This window comes from Podarcis muralis, chromosome 14 (assembly GCF_964188315.1).
Source record: "Podarcis muralis chromosome 14, rPodMur119.hap1.1, whole genome shotgun sequence".
In the NCBI taxonomy this organism is placed as follows: domain Eukaryota; kingdom Metazoa; phylum Chordata; class Lepidosauria; order Squamata; family Lacertidae; genus Podarcis; species Podarcis muralis.
In genome coordinates this window covers 9,901,509-9,928,811 of record NC_135668.1, presented here as the reverse complement: position 1 = coordinate 9,928,811, position 27,303 = coordinate 9,901,509, and the positions used below count along the sequence as shown (strand labels likewise).

At 46.9% G+C, this 27,303-nt stretch overlaps 2 protein-coding genes across 9 annotated transcripts in view; both read left to right on the top strand.

Annotated features, from left to right (window-relative positions):
• Positions 1 to 13,451, top strand: part of CPEB1 (cytoplasmic polyadenylation element binding protein 1) — a 56,141-nt gene extending 42,690 nt beyond the window's left edge. For 6 of the 8 annotated variants that reach the window (XM_028706474.2, XM_028706470.2, XM_028706471.2 and 3 more), the window contains 6 exons: positions 2,408 to 2,512; positions 4,220 to 4,356; positions 6,323 to 6,521; positions 8,118 to 8,212; positions 10,499 to 10,579; positions 12,060 to 13,451. In XM_028706474.2, the coding sequence (XP_028562307.1) occupies positions 2,408 to 2,512; positions 4,220 to 4,356; positions 6,323 to 6,521; positions 8,118 to 8,212; positions 10,499 to 10,579; positions 12,060 to 12,170 (728 nt within the window). In that variant the 3' untranslated portion in view covers positions 12,171 to 13,451. The remainder of the gene's footprint in view (positions 1 to 2,407; positions 2,513 to 4,219; positions 4,357 to 6,322; positions 6,522 to 8,117; positions 8,213 to 10,498; positions 10,580 to 12,059) is intronic. The other 2 variants (XM_028706473.2, XM_028706472.2) reach the window with 2 other exon arrangements.
• Positions 13,452 to 18,885: 5,434 nt separating this feature from the next.
• LOC114584898 (uncharacterized) lies at positions 18,886 to 26,290 on the top strand. The gene is made up of 5 exons (XM_028707064.2): positions 18,886 to 18,990; positions 20,849 to 20,929; positions 21,251 to 21,369; positions 22,778 to 22,961; positions 24,806 to 26,290. Exons 1-5 carry the CDS (start codon positions 18,898 to 18,900, stop codon positions 25,301 to 25,303), a joined length of 975 nt encoding a protein of 324 aa, XP_028562897.2. The 5' UTR covers positions 18,886 to 18,897; the 3' UTR covers positions 25,304 to 26,290.
• Positions 26,291 to 27,303: the final 1,013 nt, after the last annotated feature.

Here is a 27,303-nt window from a genome sequence, read left to right as displayed (position 1 = left end):
TGTTGACCCCAGCCAGCATGAGCACTGGCCAGGGATGAAGGGATTTTTAGTGCAGCAACAACAGGCTCTCCATACAAAGTCTACAGCCTCAAGGGATGTGGCCTATGCAGGTCAACTGCTCTTGGAGCTAGTCAGTTGACAATGCTAGCTAGAACAGCTGCCTCTGTTATCAATTGTTTGCTCAGCCTAGCTATTCTTAAATTTAGCGTGCTTTCTGTATAAAGTATTGTGTTGCTTATCTGAAAACCTGGAGATAGCTCAGTGGTGCAAGAGAGCCCTGTGTTGGGCAAAATATTCCTTCACTGCAGGATATTGGACCGGGTGACCTCAGTGTCCCTTCCAACTATACAATTTTATGATTATTTAATTTAGAAGCTACTCGGGGGGGGGGGGCAAAGCTTACCCACCCACCCCCGCCCAGGAGCATACAAAAAAATACCAAAAATGATGCAACATTTAGAAACGTCAGCATGAAAATTGCTGCAAAGCAGAACAAAGCACAGAAAACACACACACACATCCCAAAAAGCACCATGTGTTTTTGGAACCACATGAATTCCAGAAGCAGTTCATCAATTATAGGAGAGACCCCATAGCTCAGTACTAAGCCTCTTCGCTTTGCACACAGCGGGTCCCACACTCAATCCCTGGCATTGCTATCTACCATTATTTGGCACAGAAAAGACTTTTGTGAGAGAGCTAGTGCCAGTTAAAGTAGGCCACACGAGCCAGCTCCATGCATTGAAGTATATTCTTACATTCGTCTTCCTTGGTCTGTGGCCTAGAACAGAGACATAGCGTGCTGTTTATGCTCTGAGCATGAGATGGTGAATTGTGGTGACTAGAACATTGGGCTTGGCTTGGTGACAGCCAGATTTAAGCCTCTGCTGGACAAGAAGCTTTCTGGGCAAACTCAGACCAGTCAGTCACAGATAATATCAAGAAAAATCCCCTCTCTGTGGCTTCCCCAGGCTGCATTACAAGGGAAGTCAGGATAAAGATAGGTTCACGTGGAGTGTGTGGGCTCTGCAAATAATTAAGACACTAACAGTGGAGTCCCCCACGTAATTGCTATTATGTGTTTTACAGAATGCCACTTAAAATATCAGAGCTGCTGCACTGAATTGCACAAAAACGGGAATGATTCAAGTGTCATTACATGAGAAGGCAGAAAACGCATATCAGGAGTAGCGAATAGAATTTGGGTTGGATATGGAGCACAGAAGTGCAAATCACAGTTTGCCAAAATCCATTGAGTGGCCAAACGACTGACCCGACCAACTCGTACATTACTAGTGCAATGGAGTTTTTCAGCTTTCACATTCCAAAAATGAGGGATGCTAAAAAGTTGTAACACAGCTTGGGATTTCAAAAGAGATTTTGGTTAAATTAATAAAATTTTGTTTTGCTTGGCAAAATAGCATAGAAATCAAGTACTTGCAGTTATGTTGTATATCATCATCATTCGTTGTTATTTGGCAATAACTGACATTTTCAGAAGTCAAAAATTAAGTTTCACCCCCTAAAGTGACACTCCTACCAGTGGTTGATAATTGTCCTCCATTGAGGTTCTTTGCTGGCCAGGAAACTTTCCCCTGTGCTTGTCCCTCCCATGTGTCTGTTAAAGGTAAAGGTACCCCTGACCATTAGGTCCAGTCGTGACCAACTCTGGGGTTGCGGCGCTCATCTCGCTTTATTGGCCAAGGGAGCCGGCGTACAGCTTCCGGGTCATGTGGCCAGCATGACTAAGCCGCTTCTGGCGAACCAGAGCAGTGCACGGAAACGCCGTTTACCTTCCTGCCAGAGCGGTACCTATTTATCTACAGTGGAACCTTGGGTTGCGGACGTAACCCGTGACTGAGGCAGATCCGCAACCTGCAGTGTTAGTAACCTGCAGGGCTGCGTCTGCACATGTGCGTTACTCGATTTGGCACTTCTGCGCAAAGCGCAATTTAGCACATCTGCACACATGAGAGCAGCAAAACCCAGAAGTAACCCTTCCAGTACTTCCAGGTTTTCCGCGGTCCGCAACCTGAAAACACATAATCCGAAGCATTTGTAACCCGAGGTACCACTGTACTTGCACTTTGACGTGCTTTCGAACTGCTAGGTTGGCAGGAGCAGGGACCAAGCGACGGGAGCTCACCCCGATGCGGGGATTCAAACCGCCAACCTTCTGATTGGCAAGCCCTGGTCTCTGGTTTAGACCACAGCACCACCCACATCTGCTAGCCAATCATTATTGATGCAATGTTTGATGGAGCCATGGGGAAGTTTTATTGAATTACATTGCTGTATGTTTATATTTTACTGGGTTTAAAAAAAATAATGCACAAAGCATAACTCCATGCACGGGAGTTTTTTCTCTCTCTCTTACCCCTCTAAACTAAATCTCTCATTTGTGCAGCGGGTCTGATCAGCACTTTCCGTGTGTTTGGCTCGCTGAGAGTGGAGTGGCCTGGTAAGGATAGCAAGCACCCCCGCTACCCTCCCAAAGGTAATATGCCTAAAGGTAATACAGACATGGTAGGAACCTTTTTATCCATGCTACGTATAGAGAGCACTGTGGGCTGCTGGGCTGGCATGGCTGCATGGTGGTGACTGGACAGGTAGAGCACCATAGGATTACTGGCCTCACTCGGGCGCACAGGTTCTTTCCGTTAATGTAATCTGCCAGCTCTTTCGGGGTGAGGGGCTGCACACAGTGGTGTTCACACGGTGGCTGTCACACAGGACAAAGGGAAAAGAACAGAGCTTTGTGTTTATTTGTGCTGAGGAAGCCGTAGCTGTCGTCGCCATTCTCCCCAGTCAGTTGTATTAAGGCTTGAATTTCTGCCGAGCCAAGCAGAAAACCTTGCTTTGCCATTAAGGCATTTGGGGAAGTGACTTGTCTTCTGATGTTCAAGATGCATCAGCCCTAATGTTCAGTCTTGAGAAACCTGGAGTACTTCCATGCTAGGTCCCCCCCCCCCACTTCCCCCTCTCTCCAATTTTGGCACCCTTCCTCACTCGCCAGGCAGTTCAGATGCATTCCCTTTGCTTCCTTCCAGATGTTGTGGGCTACAATTCTCATCAGCTTAGCCAGGATGACCCATAGGGATGCCCAGTAATTAGGGATGACGTCTAGGACATCTGGCAGGTCCCAAGAGGGGTGATGGTGGCTGTACTTAGAAGGAAGTGGGTGCTGTTAGGGCAGAGGGAGCTGCCTTTACTTTAGACAGAGCTATGGCTGCTACTGCTCAGCTCATACACACGTTAATTGGGCGTGTGCACAGGGACACCAGTTTAGCCTCTACACCTCTGTTGATTTAAAGTACACAATTACATGCTGACTCTCTCCAGTGCTAGTGTGTGCACACTCCTTTTTGCCTGGGGCGGGGAATCTCCTGCTTCGAATAGCAAGCCCTCTTTTCTGGGAAAAGTACATTGATAAGTATATTCTGTTCTCTCTCCCCAACTGCCTGCCATGGGAAGTCGGACATACCAGTGGTTTCCCCAGCATAGCCATCCCACCCTGGCTATCCCACCCACAGGGACTGTCTTCCACTGTTAGCTCAGAACAGGGTCTAGAAATAGCACTGTGTTAGCAAAACGAAAAAGCTCACTTCTTATGGTTTGCAAGCACCCTGGATTGCTTGGCACTGCAGTCTTTGTGCACCATTTGAGTACTTAATGGGGAGAAAATTGTGTCTCTGGCAAATGCGACGGTCTGGAGTAGAGGATTTCAATCTCTGCTGTGCCTAAGAATTGCTCAGTTGACCCAACTCTTCCATCTTCCATTAATGGAAGCGGTGAAAAGGAATGAGATTCTGTACATTGCAAGAAGATAGCCTAATATCATTATTTTCCCCCATCTCTATGCAGTGGTGGAAATAACCTGCTATGTATTTGTGAAAGTGGTATATAGACAAAAGGTTGTCTTTCTCTGATCCTGCACTTTCCAAATCATTGAGAAGAGGGCGCATGAGCCACTGATAGATGTAAATGGAGCCTCAATGTTCAGAGGCAGCCTGCCTGATGAAGCAGCAGGCAGGCAGGAGACTGGCATTGCTTTTGAGCATCCCCAAAACATCAAACTGGTCGCTGTTGAACTAAGTCGGGCCATTGAGTACAACTGGGCAATTCTTAACACGAACTGCACTGCAAAAACACTCCCAAGGGAAGAAGGGAACATGCTTGCACCCTGCGTTCTAAGTAAATTTCTTGTCTTCCACCCAAGGCTATGCATATCTGGTGTTTGAATCAGAGAAATCTGTGCGTGCTCTGCTCCAGAACTGCTCCCGTGATGTGCTGAGTCCCAGTGGCCTGAGCGAGTACTATTTCAAGATGTCGAGCCGCAGGATGCGCTGCAAAGAGGTGAGAGGATGTGCCGCTGTGCAGTCCAAACAAGGCACCCAGTTGGGTGGCTATAACCTCGTATTGCTTTATTTAGGAGCCAAGTATTGCCTTCGAAGCGCTGGCAGCGGCCTCTCGTTCTCCAGGGTGACTTCTGCATAGGCAGCTACCCTCAGTGATAGGTGGAATTGCTCCCAGTTTGCACAAAGGCTGCTTGTGCCATATGTTGCATAGTTGTTGACTCCAAACACATGCAGCTTTTAGATAGACAGGAAGAGAGAGAGGGATAGAAAGTGGCGCATTTGGAAAAGTGCTGGTTCTGAAGGTCTCTAAGCACATGGTTTGTGTTGCCAGTGGGTCAGAAGATGGGTAATGTGTTGTGGAGTGTGATAGATGCTGGAAGAGGTTGCTTGTGACTCTGCGTTGACAGAATTGGCAGCAAGGCTCCTCATTGATCTTCTCCAGTAAGAGGTCTTTGTTGCTGAAGGATGGCTGCACAAGCAGTAAAACCATGAAGAATGCATCCCGTTGCTGGTTGGCTTCTGCTTTCTTGCCCTGTGACATTGCCAGTGGTGTGTGTGTGTGTATTCAGCATGTATTGTATAGTATCATCTTGAAGATGGCTTCTTTAAATATTGTTTCTAGTGCAGAGAGATGGCTGGATATGTGCTGGCAACCAGCCACAAAAAATACAAATATCTTTTATTTAGAAGACATCTGGAGGCAGCCCTATATAGGGAAGTTTTTTTTTAATGTTTGATGTCTCACTGTGTTTTATATTTTGTTGGAAGCCACCCAGAGTGGCTGGGGTAGCCCAGTCAGATGAGCAGGTTGCAAATAATAAAATTATTATCTACTGCAAACAAACCAGCAGGTTGCTCAGTCACCCTTCTGTGTTTTATTTGCGTGTCCCAAATTAAGGGCAAGATTGTGTTCTGCTGGGCAAACCATCCCTAAGATACTAGCACCACACATCTATAACAAGTTACCTCTGCCCTAGTTGAATTCAAGTGGGATGCACAATTTAGATGGCGTGACCCTTGTGAGATTGGTTTGGGCAGTGCACAAAGGATTAGGGCTACGACTACATCTTGTGTTGCTGCTTCAGTCACATATCTTGGCTCTACTATACTCTGGGCAAGTGTTGCATAAATGTACTGCTTGCAAAGTATTGTTTCCATGGTGCAAGCATATGTTATCACTGGGTCATGCCAACCCTGCTGTTCACAGGGAATGTGTAATAAATGCAGTCTGTAAGGCAGGATATGCTTTTAAGTGCATAGAGGAACTAAATGGAAAGGAGACGGCAGCCCCCTTGTTAACAGGACACAATATTCGGTTGAAATAGAGTATTGAACCAGAGTGTACCAGAATTGGAATAAAAGAACTATTCTTTAGCCATCTCCTGGCTTCCATAGAATCATCAAATAGTAGAGTTGGAAGGGACCCCAATGGTCATCTAGTCCAACCCCTGCAATGCAGGAATCTTGGCTAAAGCATCCATGACCGATGGCCATCCAACCTCTGCTTAAAAACCTCTAGTGAAGGAGAGTCCACAACCTCCCAAGGGAGACCATTCCCATGTTGAACAGCTCCTACGGCAATCCTCTGCTCGTGTTCCAGCTTGTCGACATCCTTCTTAAATTGTGGTGCCCAGAACTAGGCATTATGCCTTCCGCAACGTGGGTTTTGACTACAGTTCCCATCGGCTTAGTTTGTGTCTCTTAATAGCTCAGATCCCAACAGGGCACCTTTGACCCAAAGGCCAGTTAAACAAAAGTCAGATAGTCTGAATGTAAGAGCAGCCATTTGTGTGTTGACTCAGCGGTTTGGAAGGTTACAATGATTGAAGTGCACTTGGCATCAGGGCATGGGAAGACCATTTGAGGTGCACTTAGAAATAAGTTGGTTGGTTTGTTTTTCAAAGGGGGAGGATACTTGGCTTGTGGACTCGACTCGAACACAGTTTTCTCTTGGGTGACTTCAGGTACAAGTGATCCCATGGGTCCTGGCAGACAGCAACTTTGTGCGCAGCCCCACCCAGAGGCTTGACCCTGGCAAAACAGTCTTCGTGGGAGCTCTTCATGGGATGCTGAATGCCGAAGCTTTAGCAGGGATCCTCAATGACCTGTTTGCTGGCGTCGTGTATGCAGGTATCGACACAGACAAGCACAAGTACCCTATTGGTAAGTGAGGCTAATCAATGACTAGTCATTCATATTCTGTTGGTTTCTGGGCCTTTTGGTGGTACCTTACCATGGCCAAAAATAGGTACAGATGGTACCTTGTAAATGAAAAGGGTGTTGAATGGCTAAGTTGAAGACAGAGGCAATTTTAGGGCAATGCGTGTGGTGCGGTCGCACCAGATGCGCAGCTGAAAAGGGTGCCTTCTCAGTGCTTGTCCACTTTGGGAAAGAGGCATGAGGGCTCTGGCAGAGTTCTAGAGTCCTCCTACCTCCTTCGCAAAGCTGGGCAAGCACTTATCAGGCTCTGGGACAGAGGTGGGAGGACTTTGGGACCCTGCCAGAGTCTCACGCCTCCTTCCCCAAGCCTGGCTTAACCCAGTGCCATGAGAGTTGTGGGGAGGGTGTCAAATGGCCTTGCACAGGGTGGCATATTACTGCTGGATAGCATGACTGGGGAAAAGGTTGGTGGTCACTTTGAGTTGTATCCCACGTAGTGCTAAGTTAAAGACCCTTGGTGGTTCCCTTGTTCCACTGGCAGTATTTTGTGGCTTCGGGATGGTGTTCTGCAAGACAATGCGTGGGAAGGTTGTTGTTAAGTTTGTTTCCCAGCAGACTGCACATTCTGCAAGGCAATGAGTTTCTGCTAGCGCAGCCGCTGCATTTGATTCCTCCGTTGCACAGCGTTGAAACTCAGCCACCCGCTAGTGCTAGTGGACAGAGAACGCTGGATAACAGCCCTTTAAACTGAACTGTTTCCCTCTGGGTAGGCTGTTTTGGCCAAAGACTTGCCTGCTTTGTAGCTTTTGATCACTGCCTCAGGTTATCAGGATGGTGACGGTATAAATCAGGGGTGGCTAATTTTTGCCCTTCCAGATGTTGTTTGACTTGATGGCTCTCATCATCCCTGGCAATTGGCCATGCTGGTTCTGGTGGGAGCTGAAATCTTAACAATAACTGGAGAGTCACAGGTTAGCTTCCCTTGCTGTAAATCTATACAGCATTATTTTAGCTTTTAACTTGAAAGGCTTTGAACCGTCCATTCAGCACTAGAAGTCTCTTGAGTATAGTTCGTCAAGATGAATAGGCAGCAGGCTGCTACTGGAAATAGATAAATCTGACTATTTCGGGCCAGTGTCACTTTCTCGTGTGTTTACCCATAGTTTCATTCTTTTCCCACATTAATCTGCACTGTTGAAGAAGTCTAAATCACTTTAAAAAGAGTGATGTAGCACTTAAGAGCTAGGACTTGGAAGACTCTGGTTCAAATCTCCGCTTGGTTGTGAGAATAAAGGGGAGAGGCGGGTCGCCTTGCTGCTGTCGTGTGAAATCTGTTGGTGGCTAGGTTCCAATCTACACATTAGTCTGTGGGTTGCAGATCAGGACGTTCCGTATAGGAATTTGCAAAGATTGAATTCCTCAAGCACCCCTCCCCTCCATTAACCTCTGAACCCCCTCTCCCTTCCTGCTGTGGTAGACCTTGGCAAGCAAGTCACATTCGTGCTGACTCATAAGTCTTTCATTACTATGCTGGTAGATGCGTATCAGGATCTTTCATTGGAGCTGCGCACTGCACTAATGGGCTGGGTTTTGTTTCAGGATCTGGCCGTGTCACCTTCAACAACCAGCGCAGCTATCTGAAAGCAGTGAGTGCTGCATTTGTGGAGATCAAAACAACCAAGTTTACAAAAAAGGTGAGAGGCAGGAAAGGAAAAGACAAGCTCCTGTGTTGTGCTTATCAGCAAGGATCCCTAAAGTGGGTGCTGTTGCATAGTCCCTAGAAATGGAACAGAGATTCTAGGTGGGATAAAATATATATCCTGGGGGGACAGCAGCAGAGAGCAAGAGCTTGCTAGAGCTGGGATGTGAATAGGAATTACCGTACTTTTCGCACCATAACACTCAGTCCCCCCCCTCCCCAAAAGGTAAAGGGAAATGTGTGTGCGCGTTATGGAGCAAATGCAGGCGGGCGGAGTCGCTCTTGCAGGCTTTTCGGAGAGGTGCCTCTCTTTCTCCGTGTCTGCCTGCAGCCGGCAAAAGCTGTGCACAGCGTGTAAAAGCCAAGGTGGGAGAAGGGAGAGCCTCTTTCTCCGTGTCTGCCTGCTCTATGGCTTTTTGGCGAGGTGACTTTATAGTCTGATGGGCTGACTGTAATTCAAGCAAAGGGAGAGCCGCTTACACACATGTAAGCAGCTCTTACTCTGCTTTCTTTACAATGAGCCGGAAGGAGGGACAAAGAGGGCATCCCCTCCCGTCCCTCCCCCAGCACCTCACCGGTAAATTCAAAAAAAGCGGCTTACAAGGCTCGTGTCCCTGCGTCTCCTCCTCCTCTTTTTGCTCCGGTTCGAGGCAAGGCAGCTGCACAAATGTGAGCTCCCCCTCTCTCTTCCTTCCTTCCTTCCCTCCCTCCCTCCCTCCCTCCCAGGATATTTTTTTTCTTGTTTACCTCCTCTAAAAACTACGTGCGTGTTATGGTCAGGTGCGTGTTATAGAGCAAAAAATACGGTAAGCTAGTAGGACTTCTTCCCCTAAATACTGATTTCAGTAAGTAAGTAGGGAGCGGGGGGGGGGGGGGATAGCAGATATAAGGCACGAGGAGTTGGGCCACTGGTTCACCTATCTCAGTACTGTCTCTTCCTGGCAGAGATCTTCTTCCAGCATTGCAGAGGAGGTTGGATATTCCAGGAATCTTAGCATCATCAAGCTTATTATATGCTGGTTTTCCAAAGTGTGCTCTTAAGTAGCTCGTGGGAACAGTAAACAGATCAATATATAGGTGCATCAGAAACCGTCATAAATACATCAAACATGTTTCATAATATATTTATATCCACACTAGCAAGCTTGTAAAGGCATTTATTTCAAGAAATTCCTTATATGTATAGCATCCCTTTCATAATTTAAGATCGCAGAGAATAGCCATGTTAAGGAAGCTAAGCTTCAAAACATTACCCTTAGCTGCTGATTAAAATCTTACCAAAGCAGCCCTGTTGTAATAAGGCCTCAAAAGGGTGCATTAACCTCAAGTAAGCACAGCCGGTTCTTCATATAACAGGCACCAAAAAGAGCTGTTTTTCTCCTTCCGGAGCAGCCTTTGTAGATGGAGTCTGTGGCAGGCCCTCCCCAGGCCTGCAGAAAACCTTGTTTGAGCAAAGAAATGGTGGGAGTAGAAGAGGCAAGGGCTGTGGCGCAGTGGTAGAGCATCTGCCTTGCGTGCAGATGGTCTGAAGTTCAATCCCCCGTGGAACCGGACCCTGGAGAGCTGCTGCCAGTCATTGTAGGCAATTGCAATCTTGATGGACCATGTGTCCGACTCCAGCAGCTTTCTGTGTTCCAAGTATGCTGGGAAAGGGCGATCTTTTTCTCCTTACGCAGTTACTAAAACAAGTCTGCCAGTCAGTCTCCAAACTGGCTTTAGTGCCTCAGAAGCCACTATGACGAAAGTGTATAAAAAAGCCATTCACTCTGGGATACATATTATGGGAGGCTGCACCTAGTTGATTTTCATGTTCCGTGCAGAGACCACTACTCCTGTGGTCCTCTTCTGGGGGAAAGGGCAGACTTCTCCAGTAGATGAAATGAAAGCAAAGCTTTAGTCCAGGCATAGGCAAACTCGGCCCTCCAGATGTTTTTTGGGACTACAACTCCCATCATCCCTAGCTAAAAGGACCAGTGGTCAGGGATGATGGGAGTTGTAGTCCCAAAACATCTGGAGGGCCGTATTTGCCTGTGCCTGCTTTAGCCAGATGAATCTGACAGTAGCACTGGTCTTCTTCAACATCAAACCCTTGCAGCTGCTTTCGCAGAAGACTCAGAACTCTTTCAGCCTTTGCTCCCGCTTGTTTCCTCTGAAGTGCATGCCCCCGTTTCTTCTTTCCCCCTCTCACCATTAAGACTGCACTGTGAACTCCAGCTGTGCTGCTTCGTCCCCTGGGCTCCTTCCCTCTGGCTTTAATTTCCTTTCCTTACCTCCGGGGCAGGTTCAGATTGATCCATACCTGGAAGATGCCATGTGTCAGATCTGCAGGTCTCAACCAGGTCCCTTCTTCTGCAGAGACCAGGTAAGGCTCTTGGGTTTTCCCCCCGTCCACCTTAGACCTGGTTGAAGGGGCAGTGTTTCCTACCCCACCCACTCTCCTGTAGTGCACAGAAGAAACTTTTTGAGGGCTCCTTCCCCTTTGCCCCCTTTTAAAATGTTTGCCCATTTTCACCATCTTTGGAGTGAGTGGAAGCTGCTCTGTTGCACAGGTGAAGCAGCTGTCGTTGGTGTCCTGTGTTCTGTTTAATTAGCGGGGAGAAGGGCTGTAGCTCAGTGTATCTGCGTTGCATGCATGCATGCATGCCAAAGGTCTCAGGTTGGATCCCTGGCATCTCCAGATAGGACTGGGGAAGGGTCCCTCTCATAAACCCTGGAGAACTACTGCCAGTCATTGTAAACAGTACTGACCTAGAAAGACAAATCGTCCAACGCTGTATAAGGCAACCTCAGATATTCCAAAGGACAGCAACCAACGTAGATGAGAACAGTCTCCACTTGCCCAAGGGCAACCTCTTTTCAACTTCTTGGTAGGCTTTTCCTGGATGAAGAGCTGGATGTCTCCCTAACTCCCAGCCCAAACTTTTTGTTTTGTGATGGTAGGAGGCAAGCTTTTAGCGAACGTGTCTAGCAGGTGTGGGGAACTTCTGGCCCTCCAGGTGTTGACGTGCAGCTCCCATCATCCCTGACCATTGGCCCATGCTTGATGGGGCTATTGGAAGTTGTTGGCATCCCTCTGTCTCGAGAGACAATGGAGGGCACCTCCAGGGGTGAAGTCAGACCGCTGCATAAGCAGCACCAAAGTGACCTCCCCGGGGCGCAAGCCTGGGCAGTGTGTCTGGAGATCATCTGGGCAGCCCAGGACAAGGCCCCCTGATACGGTCCAAAGAAAAGCAGAGCAATGCATTTGGCACCAGCTTTGCTGCAGCAATTGCCAGGAGGCAGCATTCAAGGCACCATCCAAGCACCTTAGAAGTTCCACTCTGGATATGAGTATGGTTTACTCCTTTGCCTTCTCTCGCAAGGCAGCAGAGGCTTGGGGTCAGGGTTATCCTTCTCCTAGATAGGCTTGGAAAGGTAGCCTATCTATAATCCAGGAAATTCAGGTGTCTTAACCCTTCTGTTGTTGTGCTATAGAGATCCTGGCAGTGGGCAGCTCCCATGTCAGAACTTCCTTTTGGCAAAATGCCTTCGTAGTATCTGTCCACACATTTAGTAGGAGATTTTTGAATGTGCTCTAATTATCTGATACCTCTTGATAAATTGCATTCCAGAATAATAAGGTAACCTTGTTGGCATTCCAGCCAGAGATTGAAATAAATTCCTTTTATATCCCTGGGGTGTGGGTGGGTGGGTGTAAGTGTGTAAGCAAAATTCTATAATCTTATGGTTAAAACCACCACCTACCACCCCTTGTTCCTGCTGCATGTCGGAGCATCTCATGGAGCCAGACTGATGCTTCTTGATCCCCCTCTCTCTTCCCACCCACCCACCCCTCTGCATAGGTCTGCTTCAAGTACTTCTGTCGCACCTGCTGGCATTGGAAACATTCCATTGAGATGTTGCATCACCACCGCCCACTGATGCGCAACCAGAAGAACAGAGACTCCAGCTAGAGCAGAGGTGGGGGCACCAGGAGCCACTGCAGTCGCTGCAGGAGGAAGTTCTCCTGTTCACCCGCCACCGGAAGAGAGCCCGGAGATGTTTGCCGGTGCCACACCCAGGCTTGGGGTGCCCGTCGGAAGGACTAACGGGGAATCTTGCCTTCACGTTTGCACTTGCTGGTCTTTATTTGTTTCTGCACTAATGCACAGTGAATTTTTTTTTTTGGTCGAGGGTTTGTTTGGGGATTTTTTCAGAGGGGAGGGCCCCTCAAATGATTCTGCAGTTCCCAGACTTTGGTTCCTTGTTGCTGCTGAGAAGCGCCAAGGACCATGTGTTGAGAAGGTGTTTAATGCAGATGCCTTCGCCTCGGTTTCTTATTTATCAAGGGCCCTTTTTTATCTTCCTTGCAATACTGATGGTAATAATGCAGGTCTCATTGGCTCAGTTTTTTTGCAGTTGCCATACAGTGCCTTTCCATTCATTTAACCCCCCCATCTGAACGGCATACACAGATTGTTCAGCTGGAGTTTTTTACTGTAACAACAAGGAGACTTTGTTCTTCACTTAAACCAAATCATATTTCATATTTTACGCTCCAGGATTTTTACCAGTTCCTTTTTACACTCTTGAAATGGTTTTTAAGTCGTTTGAGACGAGATTTTTTTTCTTTCCTGGCAGCTTTTAACATCATTGCAACTTGTGTCTGGGAGCTGTTCAAGTTTAAAAAAAAATAATGAAGTTTACCAGTTGTGAATAGCAGTATTTGCAACCCAGAAGGATAGGATTTTTGGATTTTGAAACTGGACCGGATAAACGGAACTTCGAGCTGCTGTATATAGTTCGTTGCACTTTAAGTTGCACTAAGGGGGCTTGATAAAGGTTTTTAATCACAAAGTTTCAAGACTTCAATTTTCTTTTTATAACTGAGCTGGTTTAAAGGGCTGTGCTTTAGTGGGAGCCCTTTTCTGTTCTGAGGAAACAAGAGGGTACCCTTAAGGAACGTAGTCAAGCCAGCAGCACAGCCCGTAGATCGTGCTGGGAGTTGAAGTTTTGATTTTGTTTTATTATTTCCCCTCTTTTGGAAGCTGTGTGCCAAAGAACCAGTGTCCTAAGTTCTCCCTTCTTCCTGCTGAGCTGATGTTGCATATTCCAGCTGCTCTTTGTGGGGTTTTGTGAAGCAGTATGTGAAGTCTCTACCTCATTGTAGTATATGCAGGCAAGACTGCACTCTCCTACAGATGCGTGGAGTAAGCTGTGATGTTCTTGGCACATAATAAACACGTTGCAGCAAATCCTCAGGTGCACTTTTTTCCTTTGAGGGTATGTGTGAGAGGGAATGTGTGTGTCTTGGAGGCTTCCAAACAGGCTTTTAAACAAAACAAAACGAGCCTCTTTTTTTCTTTTTCTTTTTCTTTTTTGCATTTTTGATACAGAGAAACATGACATTGATGAAGGAAGGGGCACTTGTTCTCCAGCCCAGCTTGAGAGTTTCCCACAGACTTCTGGCTGGTCACTGAGAACAGGATGCTAAGAACATAAAAGCCTGCTATATCATCATCAACCTTTATTACGGTCCAGAGACCCAACAAATCGTCACAAAGCAATACACAATTCATACAGCCTACCTCCAGGTTAAACAAGTATTTTGTTCACAATATAGGGATCATTGGTTCTTGCAACCACCGATAAAAACTTTGCCACTGCTAATGTTCTAGCGTTTGTCCGGTCTTCCAAGAGGAACCTGACATAGTGAGCCTCTGATTTTCCCCGGAAAGGTACCAGCAAGGGTAATATCAGTTCAGCCCTGGCTTGCTTATATTTTGCACAGTGCAACAAAATATGTTTTATGAAATCGATTTCTTGAGCACACGAGCAAAGTCTGTCCTGGTAGGGAGCTCCTCTCAACCTGCCATCCAACACTGCAGAAGGAAAGACATTTAGTCTGGCTTTGGTGAAAAGCCTTCGATAATTTGGTACTGTCAGGTTTTTAATGTAAGATGTTAACTTAAAGACATACCCATATTGTACTCCTACTGCCAGCGGACTACAGACTGCGTGTGATTGAGATCGCAAGTCATTGTCCCATAATCTTTGCTTTAACGTCTTTAGGGTGCCTTCATAACCCAGGTAATACAGTTGGGGAGGGGTGATAGACCAATAGAGGTGGCTTTTTTAGCCATGGTTTTCTGCCATTTGCTGACAAATTCCTCATTGATCAGGTGTTGGTACAAACCCTTCCCTAGATCAAACACTGATAAACCAAGTGACTGCTATATCAGGCCAGTGACCCATCTTGTCCAGCATCTTGTTCTCACAGCGGCCAACCAGATGGCAAGCCCACAAGCAGTGTTTGAGCACCCCTAAAGTGCCTTTCTGCATCCTCCTCACTGGAAATACACTACTTGGGATGTGTCTCATTTCACCATAACCTCCCAGCTGGTCCCTACAGTAGTTGGAGTAATCAAACCAGGTTGTTGGGGAGTCCTTTAGCACTGTAATACTGTAATGAGCTGGACTTCATGCACTGAACCTTAATATGATGCCCTTCACCATGGCAAAGATCCTTTCTGATGCTTATGCGCAATCAAGTCCCATTCAGCAAAAGGTCCTCTCCAGTGTTAATTGAATGCTTCCTGATGGTCAGTACTGCTTATTTTAGTGCTTCGTGTTGAGCGTCATGGTGGGATTCCTGATGCAAAATATTGTAATTCGAATGGTCCCTCGAATACCCTTTCATTACACTGGCAGTTTATATAGGAGGAATATTTTTTAAAAAATATATCTCTTCCCCCCTCCCCCACCCACACCTTTGTAGGAAAATAGCATTCTCTTCTTTCATTTCATTTGAATGGCTTTCTCCTCTCCCTGCCACAGAAACTATCCTACTGTAAATTAAAGGAAAGTGTTAAGGGAGCCATTCAGAAGCACTACTGCAGTAATCCCACTACCATACTCGGCAAGAAGCAATGCATTGTACAACAGGAAATCTAAAACGCACAAGAGCTGCCATGCCTCTGTAGTGCTTTACCCCCAAACGATTTAGCAACAGCCTCATCCAAGTTCTCAAATGGAAACTTGAAAGTGAACAAAGGCTGGCAATTCTAGAGGAAAGGGCTAGTACAAAAGCAACCAGAATCTGTTTACACGCGGGTGGGTGGACTGAAGCAGCCTCTGCCTTTCCTGGCCTACGTTCCCTTTCAAAGGCTTGCATTGTTCCCTGTGGATTATTAGACCAGCCAAGGCATCAAGTTTCCACCCGAATTGCATGTGAATAATGGATGAAGCCCAGGAACGCTCCATGGTGATGACACCTGGCTTTGCAGCATCACCCTGGGAGATGCTGCTGGTAGGCCTTGCAGAGGAAGCCAGCTGTCACGTCCCCTGTGTCAGAAGCCTGCCCTGTGTGGTGGTGACTGACCATTGGCTAGTTCACTGGCATCCTTGCTCTTGTGAAAACAGACCTTCATTCTGTAAAACCATTCTCTCTAAAGCAGCATTGCACCATTTGAAACAGGCATGGCTTCCTGCAAAAGATTCTGGGAACTGCATTTGGTTGAACTGAGCATTGTTAAAGGGTAAAGGGACCCCTGACCATTAGGTCCAGTCGCGGACGACTCTGGGGTTGCGACGCTCATCTCACTTTATTGGCCGAGGGAGCCGGCGTACAGCTTCCAGGTCATGTGGCCAGCATGACTAAGCCACTTCTGGTGAACCAGAGCAGCGCATGGAAACGTCGTTTACCTACCCACTGGAGCAGTACCTATTTATCTATTTGCACTGCATGCTTTCAAACTGCTAGGTGGGCAGAAGCTAAGACCGAACAACGAGAGCTCACCCCATTGCGGGGATTCAAACCGCCGACCTTCTGATCAGCAAGCCCTAGGCTCTGTGGTTTAACCCACAGCGCCACCTGCATTGTTAGGAGACCCCCATTTCTCCGGAAACTACAGTTCCCAGGATTCCCTGGGAAGAGGGTTTGATTGTTAAACGAGTCTGGGAATTGTATGTGTGAGAGGAGAACAGGGCAGCCTTACTCTCCTGGGACTGTCAAACTACAGTTCTTAGGATGAAGCCATGACTATTTAATGCTTCAAAATTACAGTACAGGTGGAACTTTCATCTGAGTGTTGCCATTACAGAATACAGTAGGGAGGAAGAAGGCGGCTGGGGCAAAAAATGGAATTGGTTGACAGGGCCTATCGTCGGTCAGGTGGACAAGGTAATATAATTTCCATAGCAGCAAAGTCTCAAATTACGTATTGGCTCAAATCCTAGTTTCATATATAGCTTCTGTCTCTCAGCACATCAAAGAAACGGATGAGACGTTAAGATAAGTGAAGAGAGTGATTGTCTGCCATTTACATTTCGCAAATAAACAACTGTCATCCCAGACAAAAGTTAAGTTAATTTTAATCCGTGTTCTCTGGGGCCAGGCATACATAAAAAGAGCATTTAAAAGGAGTGCCTTTGCTCAGAACAAGCCGGACAATTTTTAATTTATACAGTTTTAGTAGGGTTTTGTAATAGAAAGAAAACAAAGCCGCCATCCTAATGCTACTGTTTCATGACATCCTAATTGCTGGCTGCCATGTCAGGATGTGATGGAAGTGTGATCCCATTTCTGCTTCTGGGGACTACTTAAGAATAGAAGCGGTGTTCCAGGTGAATATAGTGCTTCAAAAGCTGTCAGCAATGCACAAACAAGCATATCCAGCTGGCATTCAGCATGGTCCCAGTGCACAGCAGCTGTGAAAACGGTGAATTCCATGCTGGGAACCGGGGGGGGGGGGGGGGGGATTGAAAATGAAAATAAAACACTCGTAATGTTGCTGTGGAAATCTGGTGTTGACCCCATTTTGAATACTGTGTACAATCCTAGTCACCTCACTAGGATTCAAAAGAGATTGTAGAGTTGGAATATGTTCTGTTAAGGAAAATTCTGTAATTTCCGTAACAGTTAAGAAAGGGGTAGTCAAAACCATCAAGAGTGGAGTAAACCCCCCCTATGAAGAAAGGTGGTAGCACTTGGGGCCTATTGTTATTACTACTACTATGACTTATTATTTATTAAATTTGTATACTGCCCTTCCTCCATAGATGTCAGGGCAGTTCACAGCATAGAAATGCAATATAGAAATGATTTAAAAACCAAAACAATTGCCTCCTTTCCCAACCCCATCCCACAAACACATTTAAAAGGATAGATGATGTTAGCCAAAAGCCTGGTCAAAGAGGAACGTTTTTGCCTGGCACTTTAAAGGTCTATAATGAAGGCGCCAGAGGAACCTCCCTGGGGAGAGAGCATTCCACAAACGGGGAGCCATTGCAGAGAAGGCCCGTTCTCATGTTGCCACCGTCCGGACCTCTCATGGAGGAGGCACACGAAGAAGGGCCTCACATGGTGATTGGGGGTCTGGGTCAGTTTATATCTGGAGGGGCAGTCCTTGAAGTATTGCAGGCAGTCCTGAGCCATTTAAGGCTTTAAGAGGTTAAAACCACCACATGGAATTGGGCCTGGAAGCAAATTGGCAGCCAGTACAGTCGGGCCGGGATCAGTGTAATATGCTCAAGACATCTTGCCCCGGTGAGCAGCCTGGCTGCCGAATTCTGCACCAGCTGAAGTTTCCGAACCATCTTCAGAGGCAGCCCCACGTTTAACCTTTTGAGAAAAAGCAAGTGAGAGTTGGCATGATGGAAGTTTATAAAATTCTGCATGGCATAGAGAAAGTGGATAGAGAAAAGGTTTTGTCTCATAACACTGGTACCTGTGGACAGCTAATGCACCTGAACGTTGGAAGTTAAACTATAGAAGTCATTCCCACAGAAATCGGTGATGGACACCAACTTGGACAGCCTTTACATAGGATTAGACAAATTCCTGTAGCTTAAGGCTAGCTATGAAGACTGCTGGGCCTACATGATTGGGTGCAGTAATGCTTCTCAATAAAAGTTGCTGGAAACCCCAGGAGAAGAAAGAGCTCTTGTCCTCTGAGAGCCAGTGTGGTGTAGTGGTTAAGAGCGGTAGACTCGTAATCTGATGAACCGGGTTCGCTTCCCTGCTCCTCCACATGCAGCTGCTGGGTGACCTTGGGCTAGTCACACTTCTCTGAAGTCTCTCAGCCCCACTCACCTCACAGAGTGTTTGTTGTGGGGGAGGAAAGGAAAGGAGGTTGTTAGCCGCTTTCAGACTCCTTAGGGTAGTGATAAAGCGGGATATCAATTCCAAACTACTACTACTACTACGCCTCTTCTTCTTCTTCTTCTTCTTCTTCTTCTTCTTCTTCTTCTTCTTCTTCTTCTTCTTCTTCCTCTTCCTCTTCCTCCTCCTCTGGTCCTGCTTGTGGGCTCCCAACAGGCATCTATCTGGCCAAACCTCTGGGCACTTTAGAACCAGTTAGCTTCATTCAAGGAATTCAAATGCTAAGGCAATGAAGCACAATAAAAGAAACAATTTGAATACAATTTAAAATCAACATTCTTAAAGGGGACATGCCCCGGACCACCTGAACAAAGCTAGTGGACCAGGCCACCAGCTTGACTAGTCATAAGGCCTATGAAAAAGAAGGCATGCTCTGTTTTCAGCTGAGGGTTGTGCAGGTGCCATTTGAAGCATCAACTATCCCAGAGAACAGGTGGAGGTTAGGACCCAGTGGAGCTGCCTGCCTCTTTCCCAGCTGGGTCACTCCAGCCATTTGTCTTCAGTGCTGTCAGCAGGTTATACAGGGCTTTGTGTGAGGGATGTACCGAGCCTACCAGCCTCTCCTTCCAGCAACCAACAGGTACCTGCAGGAGAAATGGGACAAAGCCAGTTATCAGGAGCACTGCAGGAAGGTACACTATAGACTACGAAAGGGATGTTGTTGGGGGTGTCTTATTAAAAGGTAAAGGGACCCCTGACTATCAGGTCCAGTTGTGACCGACTCTGGGGTTGCGATGTTCATCTCGCTCTATAGGCCGAGGGAGCCGGTGTACAGCTTCCGGGTCATGTGGCCAGCATGACTAAGCCACTTCTGGTGAACCAGAGCAGCGCACGGAAACGCCGTTTACCTTCCTGCTGGAGTGGTACCTATTTATCTACTTGCACTTTGACGTGCTTTCGAACTGCTAGGTTGGCAGGAGCAGGGACTGAGCAACGGGAACTCACCCCATCGCGGGGATTTGAACCACCAACCTTCTAATCGGCAAGCCCTAGGCTCTGTGGTTTAACCCACAGCGCCACCGGCGTCCCTGGGGTGTCTTATTATAGCTGGCCTATTCCTCACTTGTACCCCCAAAGCAAACTGTAGGGAGTGGGGTGTGGTGGTGGGCAGGTGCACAGGTAAAGACTTTTAAGGAAGAGAACCTGTGGGCACTTGAGATGCTGTTAAGACTACAGCTCCCATAATCCCTCAACATTGGCCATACGCACTGGGGGGTTGATGGGAGGTGGTGTCCAACAACATATGGAGAGCCATCTGTTTTAGAGGATACTTTGCAGCAGGTGTAAATGTAGAAGAGACATCTCTCTCCTCCCCTTGCAGGAAGGGATGCCTCTTGGAAGATAGAGCTCTCCATCAGCAGTATTTACATTAACTTCATTAAAATAAAATAATAAAGTGGTTGAAATCTGCTGCTCAGTTAATTGGGGACATGTTTTTGTTGTTGTTTAGTTGTTTAGTCGTTTAGTTGTGTCTGCCTCTTCGTGACCCCATGGACCAGAGCACGCCAGGCACTCCTGTCTTCCACTGCCTCCCGCAGTTTGGTCAAACTCAATGCTGGTAGCTTCAAGAACACTGTCCAACCATCTCATCCTCTGTCGTCCCCTTCTCCTTGTGCCCTCCATCTTTCCCAGCATCAGGATCTTTTCCAGGGAGTCTTCTCTTCTCATGAGGTGGCCAAAGTATTGGAGCCTCAGCTTCAGGATCTGTCCTTCCTGTGAGCACTCAGGGCTGAGTTCCTTCAGAAGGGATAGGTTTGATCTTCTTGCAGTCCATGGGACTCTCAAGAGTCTCCTCCAGCACCATAATTCAAAAGCATCAATTCTTCGGCGATCAGCCTTCTTTATGGTCCCTTTATGGGGACATGTTTTTCTTGATAATAAAATTATGAAATGTTGCAGCCTTATCATTTCACTTTCTTCTGTTCCACTTCTCCTTTAGAAAGGTCCGAGTGGCTTAAATCACCAGACTCCCACCCTGGGTCTCAAGAAGCTGGACTTGGATGAAAACAATTTCAAATGCCAAAAAACCATCTTCCAAGATGAGCTTTCCAAACTCCTGCAGCTCTCCCAAGGAATTACTCAAAGGGTGACCTACTCCCCATGGCAGGGTGCAATTAAATAGCCCCAGAATGAGTCATTCATGGGTTTTGTTGCTGTTTGTACCTAAACACTGCAGGAGAATCCCCAGCAGTTCCAAACAGGACTGGGAGAAGATTCCTGTTTAAAGCCATTCGTTGACAGTTTGGGTAATACCAATGTTCTAGTTACTTGGCATAACACAGTTTCCTGTCACCCTATATTTGAGCCTGATTTGCTGACATTATAGATCTGGGTGTCTTGTTAAAATATTTAATTGTAGCCATGTCTAGCTCTTGTGAGCTGTAACAATGCTGTCATCATATCTAAACTGATTGGTCAAAGAAATGCAAGAAACAGCATGAATCCAGATCATTAGCTTCAGATATTCCTGACACTCTCTCAACCTTGCAGGTGGAACTAGCAGCTCCTGTGGTCAACACAAAAGCCCCACCTACACCTTTGCATCTTCAGGTGAATTTGAAGAAACTCCAGGTATTGTGGAATGGACTGAACTGGATGCTCAATGTGGGCTTGTTTATGCAGTCACAATTCAGAAGTTTATATCCAAGAGGGATGGGGATATCCTGGGATAACTCCCCCTTGCATATGCAAACAAATAATTTCAAGATCTACCAGACATATACCCTTGATGGGGCAATCACAAATCATGGTATTAGTCTAATGAATGAAAGCTGGTCTTCTGCACTCCAGAACTGAATGCAATTGCTGGGCTCACATATTTTTGGCTCAGCCAAGCAAATCTCCAGATGGAAAAGTAAATTGCCATCAGCCTCTCATGTTGTGTGTTTTCAGCTGGAAAGAGAGCGCCAAGCTGTTCGGGACCAGGAAAACCGCTCACATTCTGCCAAACTTTGGCGCATCAAGCAGTCGCCGGGACGGGTGGACAACTGGAACTTCTATTGCGTTCACAGGTCTGTAAGTAGTGGGTTTAAATTAGGCGTGGGAAACTAGTGGCCCTCAGACAAGTAATGTGGGCGGGGGGGGACAAGGAAGAGGGAATGGGGTGGGAGAGAGGAGGACGAGGATGAGGACAAGTCTTGCACACCTATAGCCCTGTCTCTGCCCACCATCAGCATATGGTCCCTGGCAGGTCACCCATGAGAAAATGGAGTCCTTGACAAAAGAAAAAGTTTCCCAAACCCTGGTTTAAATAGTGACTAGGGCAGCTTCAGCAGAGATGCCAGAAGGATCCAAGTTCTAGTCTGATAGTGGAAGGGAAAATATAGTGGTACCTTGGGTTAAGAACTTAATTCGTTCTGGAGGTCCATTCTTAACCTGAAACTGTTCTTAACCTGAGGTACCACTTTAGCTAATAGGGCTTCCTGCTGCCACTGCGCCACCGGAGCATGATTTCTGTTCTCATCCTGAAGCAAAGTTGAAATATACTCAGAGTCGAGAGTGGATTTCATGCTCTTTATTCAGCTCATAGTGGTGAGGAGGAATGAATGTTCCCCCAAAATATCTGCTTTATATACATTATTTACACAATGGGCTGCACGTGATTGGCTAATTCCGGGATTCTCCTGTAGGCCAATCAGGTTGTAGATTCACTTCCACCTGGAGCTGGATTCGGTGGCTCCTGTGGACCAATCATACTGCTGCATTGTTCTAGGACCAATCAGACTGCTACATTTTGGATCCTATTCAACTCAGTACATAACAAAAGTTCTTAACCGGAGGTACTATTTCTGGGTTAGCGGAGTCTGTAACCACTGTAATGCCAAAGGCATGGGTAGGCAAGCTAAGGCCCAGAGGCCGGATATGGCCTAATCGCCTTCTCAATCCATCCCATGGACGGTCCAGGAATCAGCGTGTTTTTACATGAGTAGAATGTGTCCTTTTATTTAAGATGCATCTCTGGGTTATTTGTGGGGCATAGGAATTCATTCATATATATTTTTCAAAATATAGTCCGATCCCCACACAAGGTCTGAGGTACAGTGGATCGGCCCCCTGCTGAAAAAGTTTGCTGACCCCTGGCCAAAGGGCACCTCCTGACATCAGTAAGCTGTTTCCAGCAAGGGGGTGGAGGCAAATGCCATCTGAATTCAGATCATTTGGGGCTGGCTGTGGCTCAAAGGGGGCCAGGACACAATGCAAGAAACCTAGATCTAAAATAAAGGGTTTCAAGATTGAATGAGGAAGCTGTGGATCTCTGTACGCTTTTGGACTCCAACTCCCATCATCGCTGGCCACTGGCTATGTTGGCAGGGGCTGATGAGCACTGGAGTCCTACAAGCTCTGGAGGTCCACAGCTCCTCCTTTCCTTCTTTAAAAGAAGACCACCCCCTCCCCTGTGATCCGCTCTTCCCCGTACAGCTTGAATTGGGGCAAGCGGCAGCGTGATCTTGCACGCATCTACTGGGAGAACCAAGAGCTGGCGAAGCGTCTGGAAGGAAGGAGGTCAGAACTTGCTCAGGAACGCTGGCAGCAAGACTGGCACAAGGAGCAACTAATCCGTAGCAGCATTGCCCGCTACCCCCGTGAGACAGTGAGCTGCCAGGTAATAAGAGTTGGATTTGAACAGGTCGTGGAAAGTGGAAGGAGGAAAATCCATCTACAGTCCCCTCCTTTTAATAGACACTAGCCTAGGGGATGCCAACACACCCCTGTGCCCACCAATACTTGTTTATTTATTTCTATTTATTTTAAGAGTTCTAACCCGCACTTTCATAAAATATATCGAGGTGGCTTACAAGATAAAATGCAGGAAGATCAATCAATAAATATCTGTAAAACACAATTGAAACAGCAATGAAACAGCAATAGATTATAAATAAAAAATACGTATTGTGAAGACCTGCCTAAAACAATTCAGCTTTAAAATAAGGCAGGGGCATTTCCTGCCTAACCTCTACAGGTAGCACGTTTCACAGGACAGGGGCTGCCATGCTAAAGGCTTGGTCCCTAGTGAAGGCCAACCGAAACTCAGGGTTGCAGGGAATCACCTGAATTGCCCCATCAGAGGATCTCAGTGATCAAGGTCATGTATTAGCGATGTAGATATTGGATCTTCTCCCCCACTCTTATGGCCAGCGTGCTTTTTATTACTATAAATAACACATATCAGATTGAAATGGTTGCACTACCCCAAAATGTAAGATTAGAAGAAGGCCAATCTAATGTTTCAATTTTATTTTTAGTTCTATTTATGCTGGTCTGTGGCCATCTTAAAATTTTCCTTGATTTGGTTTCTGCACCCCTGCATTACTCCATTACAAACTAGGAGTTCACCATCACAGTGACATGAATTTATGGTAAAATAAATAAATAAATGAAATAATTGTCCAGTAGCACCTTAAAAAGGTAAAGGTACCCCTGCCCGTACGGGCCAGTCGTGTCCGACTCTAGGGTTGTGCGCCCATCTCACTCAAGAGGCCGGGGGCCAGAGCTGTCCGAAGACACTTCCGGGTCACGTGGCCAGCGTGACAAAGCTGCATCTGGTCAGCCAGCGCAGCACACGGAACGCCGTTTACCTTCCCGCTAGTAAGCGGTCCCTATTTATCTACTTGCACCCGGGGGTGCTTTCGAACTGCTAGGTTGGCAGGCGCTGGGACCAAGCAATGGGAGAGCACCCCGCCTTAGAGACCAACTAAGTTTGTTCTGGGTATAAGCTTTTGTGTGCATGCACACTTCTTCAGATACAATACCTGAATCTACAAATTTAAAGGTGAGTTAAAAGTATATTAAGGGTGGGGTAACTTAATATACATTATTAGGCAATGTGTAAACATCTACAGCAAGAGAACACGCCACTTATGTTTTTGTCTTGGTGCCAATGTAGCAATGCTCTCATTATGGGATGCTCCAGTTGCATTCTGGGTCCTGAAGAGATACACGCGTATGTACTTTGAGTAGTCTCAGAACAGAAGTTGGCTGTTGAACTCATGATCAACCTTTACTAAATAGCAAAACCAAATAGTAAATTAACAATGTCACAGCAGCAATTAAATGGCAGGAGTGGGAAGGTATAATTAACAGGATCACTGCACCTCGTTCTTTATCACACTGACATTCCATTCATTTTCAATCAGTTATTTATTATGATTAAGTTAGATACTGCTTTGGTGCAAAAAGGGCTCTGTTCCCTGCATGGCTGTGGTGGGAGTGCCCCAAAAGTGGATGGATGGGACCAAAGTGTGCTTAGAGCCGGCAATTAATTGGCGTAGCACAGCTGAATAATGCAACTCTGAAGTTGACAGCAACACACTGCTCTTCCTCACCACATAGGTAGTTAGTTTTCTTTGGTGAAAGTGAAAACTTCAGTCCATTTATAAAACTAGCCCACCGTTTCTGTCTCATCTGCACGCCTAAGAAGTGCCTAACCATCAGCATTGTGTTTCCCAGGCAAGGAATGGGAGAAGGAGGCAGGCTTGCGAGAACAACCATATTCCCCTTTCAGCCTCTGGCAGGAGAAACCCCAGCATAAACCCCAGCAGGACCCGTGAACCTTTCAGCAGCAAGAATCACAGCAGAATGGGCAAGAGCTTTTGGGGAAGTGGGAGTGAGTCCACCCAAGAAGAGGAGATAACAACCACCACATGCTCACCTTCCACTTTGGGAAAAAGAGATGTGGCCGGGCAACTCAGCAAAGAGACTTCTCTGCTGGCCAAGATTGCATCTGGAGGCTTCTGCCATAGACATGTTGATGGTTCGTTGGTCAGGACAGATTTGGCAGCGGGAGGTTCTCTTGAAAAGCCCAGATGTGAAGCAGCGATGATCAGCAGCAAACCTCGCACCTCTGTATGCTTAAGGGGGAACCTCGGACCTTTGGAGACCAGCCTGAGGCCTGCTTCAGGGGACACGGAGAAGAAGGCAGCATTTTCACCCACTAAAAACATTTAACCTTGCTGTAGAAGGACTGGGAGGGCTCCCTCATTTGAAGGGAAAGCCACCCTCTGGGCGTCAGTGCCTGTTGAGTGTCTATAAGCCACCACTCAGGAAATCTCCTGAGTGGTGTTGCAGTACATCAGGTGAGGTACTGAGCAGATTCTCCATCTCCTCTGCAAAGTTTTGGCGAAATTCTTTGGCCCAGGTGCATGAAAGCAGCTCTGGCCTGTTGCTCAGTGACAGCGCACATGCTTTGTGTTAAGTAGTGGGTAGACATAGCAGGCGACACAGCGATTCTTCTAACAGCTCTTCTTTATTCAGAGGCCAGAACAGAACTGAACTGAGGAGCTCAGTCAGCCTGCTTATATAGAGCTCCAGAACAACGTAACTGTAGCAACTTTCTAAAACTATCCAATCACTGAATGTCACTTTCGATCCTTCATTTGCATACAAACTATCCAATCACTGAACGTCACTTTCGATCCTTCATTTGCATACAAACTATCCAATCACTGAACGTCACTTTCGATCCTTCATTTGCCTCCAAACTATCCAATCACTGAACATCACTTTCGATCCTTCATTTGCATAACTATCTACAGTATCCCCCTGCTGGCCCGGGGTGAGAACTTCAGTACATAACACCTTGCATCCAGAAGGTTCCCAGTTAAGTCCATGATATCTTCCATTGAAAGGTGATGGGAAAACCCCTTCTCTTACGATGACCCTGGAAAGCCTCTGCAGGTCAGACTAAACAATACTAGATCAGAAAGTAGTGTGGCCAAGTATAAAGCAGCTTCCATGTGCCTTTGTCAACCTCTGGCCTCCAGATATCAAATACAGCAGGACATATGATTGTTCCCAGCTCCTAATATCTGCTTCAGAGGCTCTTCTGTCTGTCAGTAATATAAATTAGGTTGGCTGATAGCAGGTCAGGGCCTTCTGGGTGGTGGCGCCTCCAGAGTTGTGTCCTTCCCAAGGAATTCAGTCATGTCAACCTCTCTTGTATATAATAATAATAATAATAATAATAATAATAATAATAATAATATTTATACCCCGCCCATCTGGCTGGGCCTCCCCAGCCACTCTGGGCGGCTTCCATAAAAACCAAAAATACAATAAAATATCACATGTTAAAAACTTCCCTGAACAGGGCTGCCTTAAGATGTCTCTTGAATGTCAGGTAGTTATTTATCACTTTGACATCTGCTGGAAGGGCGTTCCACAGGGTGGGCGCCACTACCGAGAAGGCCCTCTGCCTGGTTCCCTGTAGCTTTGCTTCTCGCAATGAGGGAACCGCCAGAAGGCCCTCGGCGCTGGACCTCAGCGTCCGGGCAGAATGATGGGGGTGGAGACGCTCCTTCAGGTATACTGGACCGAGGCCGTTTAGGGCTTTAAAGGTCAGCACCAACACTTTGAATTGTGCTCGGAAACGTACTGGGAGCCAATGCAAGTCTTTCAAGACCGGTGTTATATGGTCTCGGCGGCCGCTCCCAGTCACCAGTCTAGCTGCCGCATTCTGGATTAGTTGTAGTTTCCGAGTCACCTTCAAAGGTAGCCCCACGTAGAGTGCATTGCAGTAGTCCAAGCGGGAGATAACCAGAGCATGTACCACTCTGGCGAGACAGTCCGCAGGCAGATAGGGTCTCAGCCTATGTACCAGATGGAGCTGGTAAACAGCTGCCCTGGACACGGATTTGACCTGTGCCTCCATGGACAGCTGTGAGTCCAAAATGACTCCCAGGCTGCGCACCTGGTCCTTCAGGGGCACAGTTACCCCATTCAGGACCAGGGAATCCTCCACACCTGCCCGCCTCCTGTCCCCCAAAAACAGTACTTCTGTCTTGTCAGGATTCAACCTCAATCTGTTAGCCGCCATCCATCCTCCAACCGCCTCCAGACACTCACACAGGACCTTCACCGCCTTCACTGGTTCTGATTTAAAAGAGAGGTAGAGCTGGGTATCATCCGCATACTGATGAACACCCAGCCCAAACCTCCTGATGATCTCT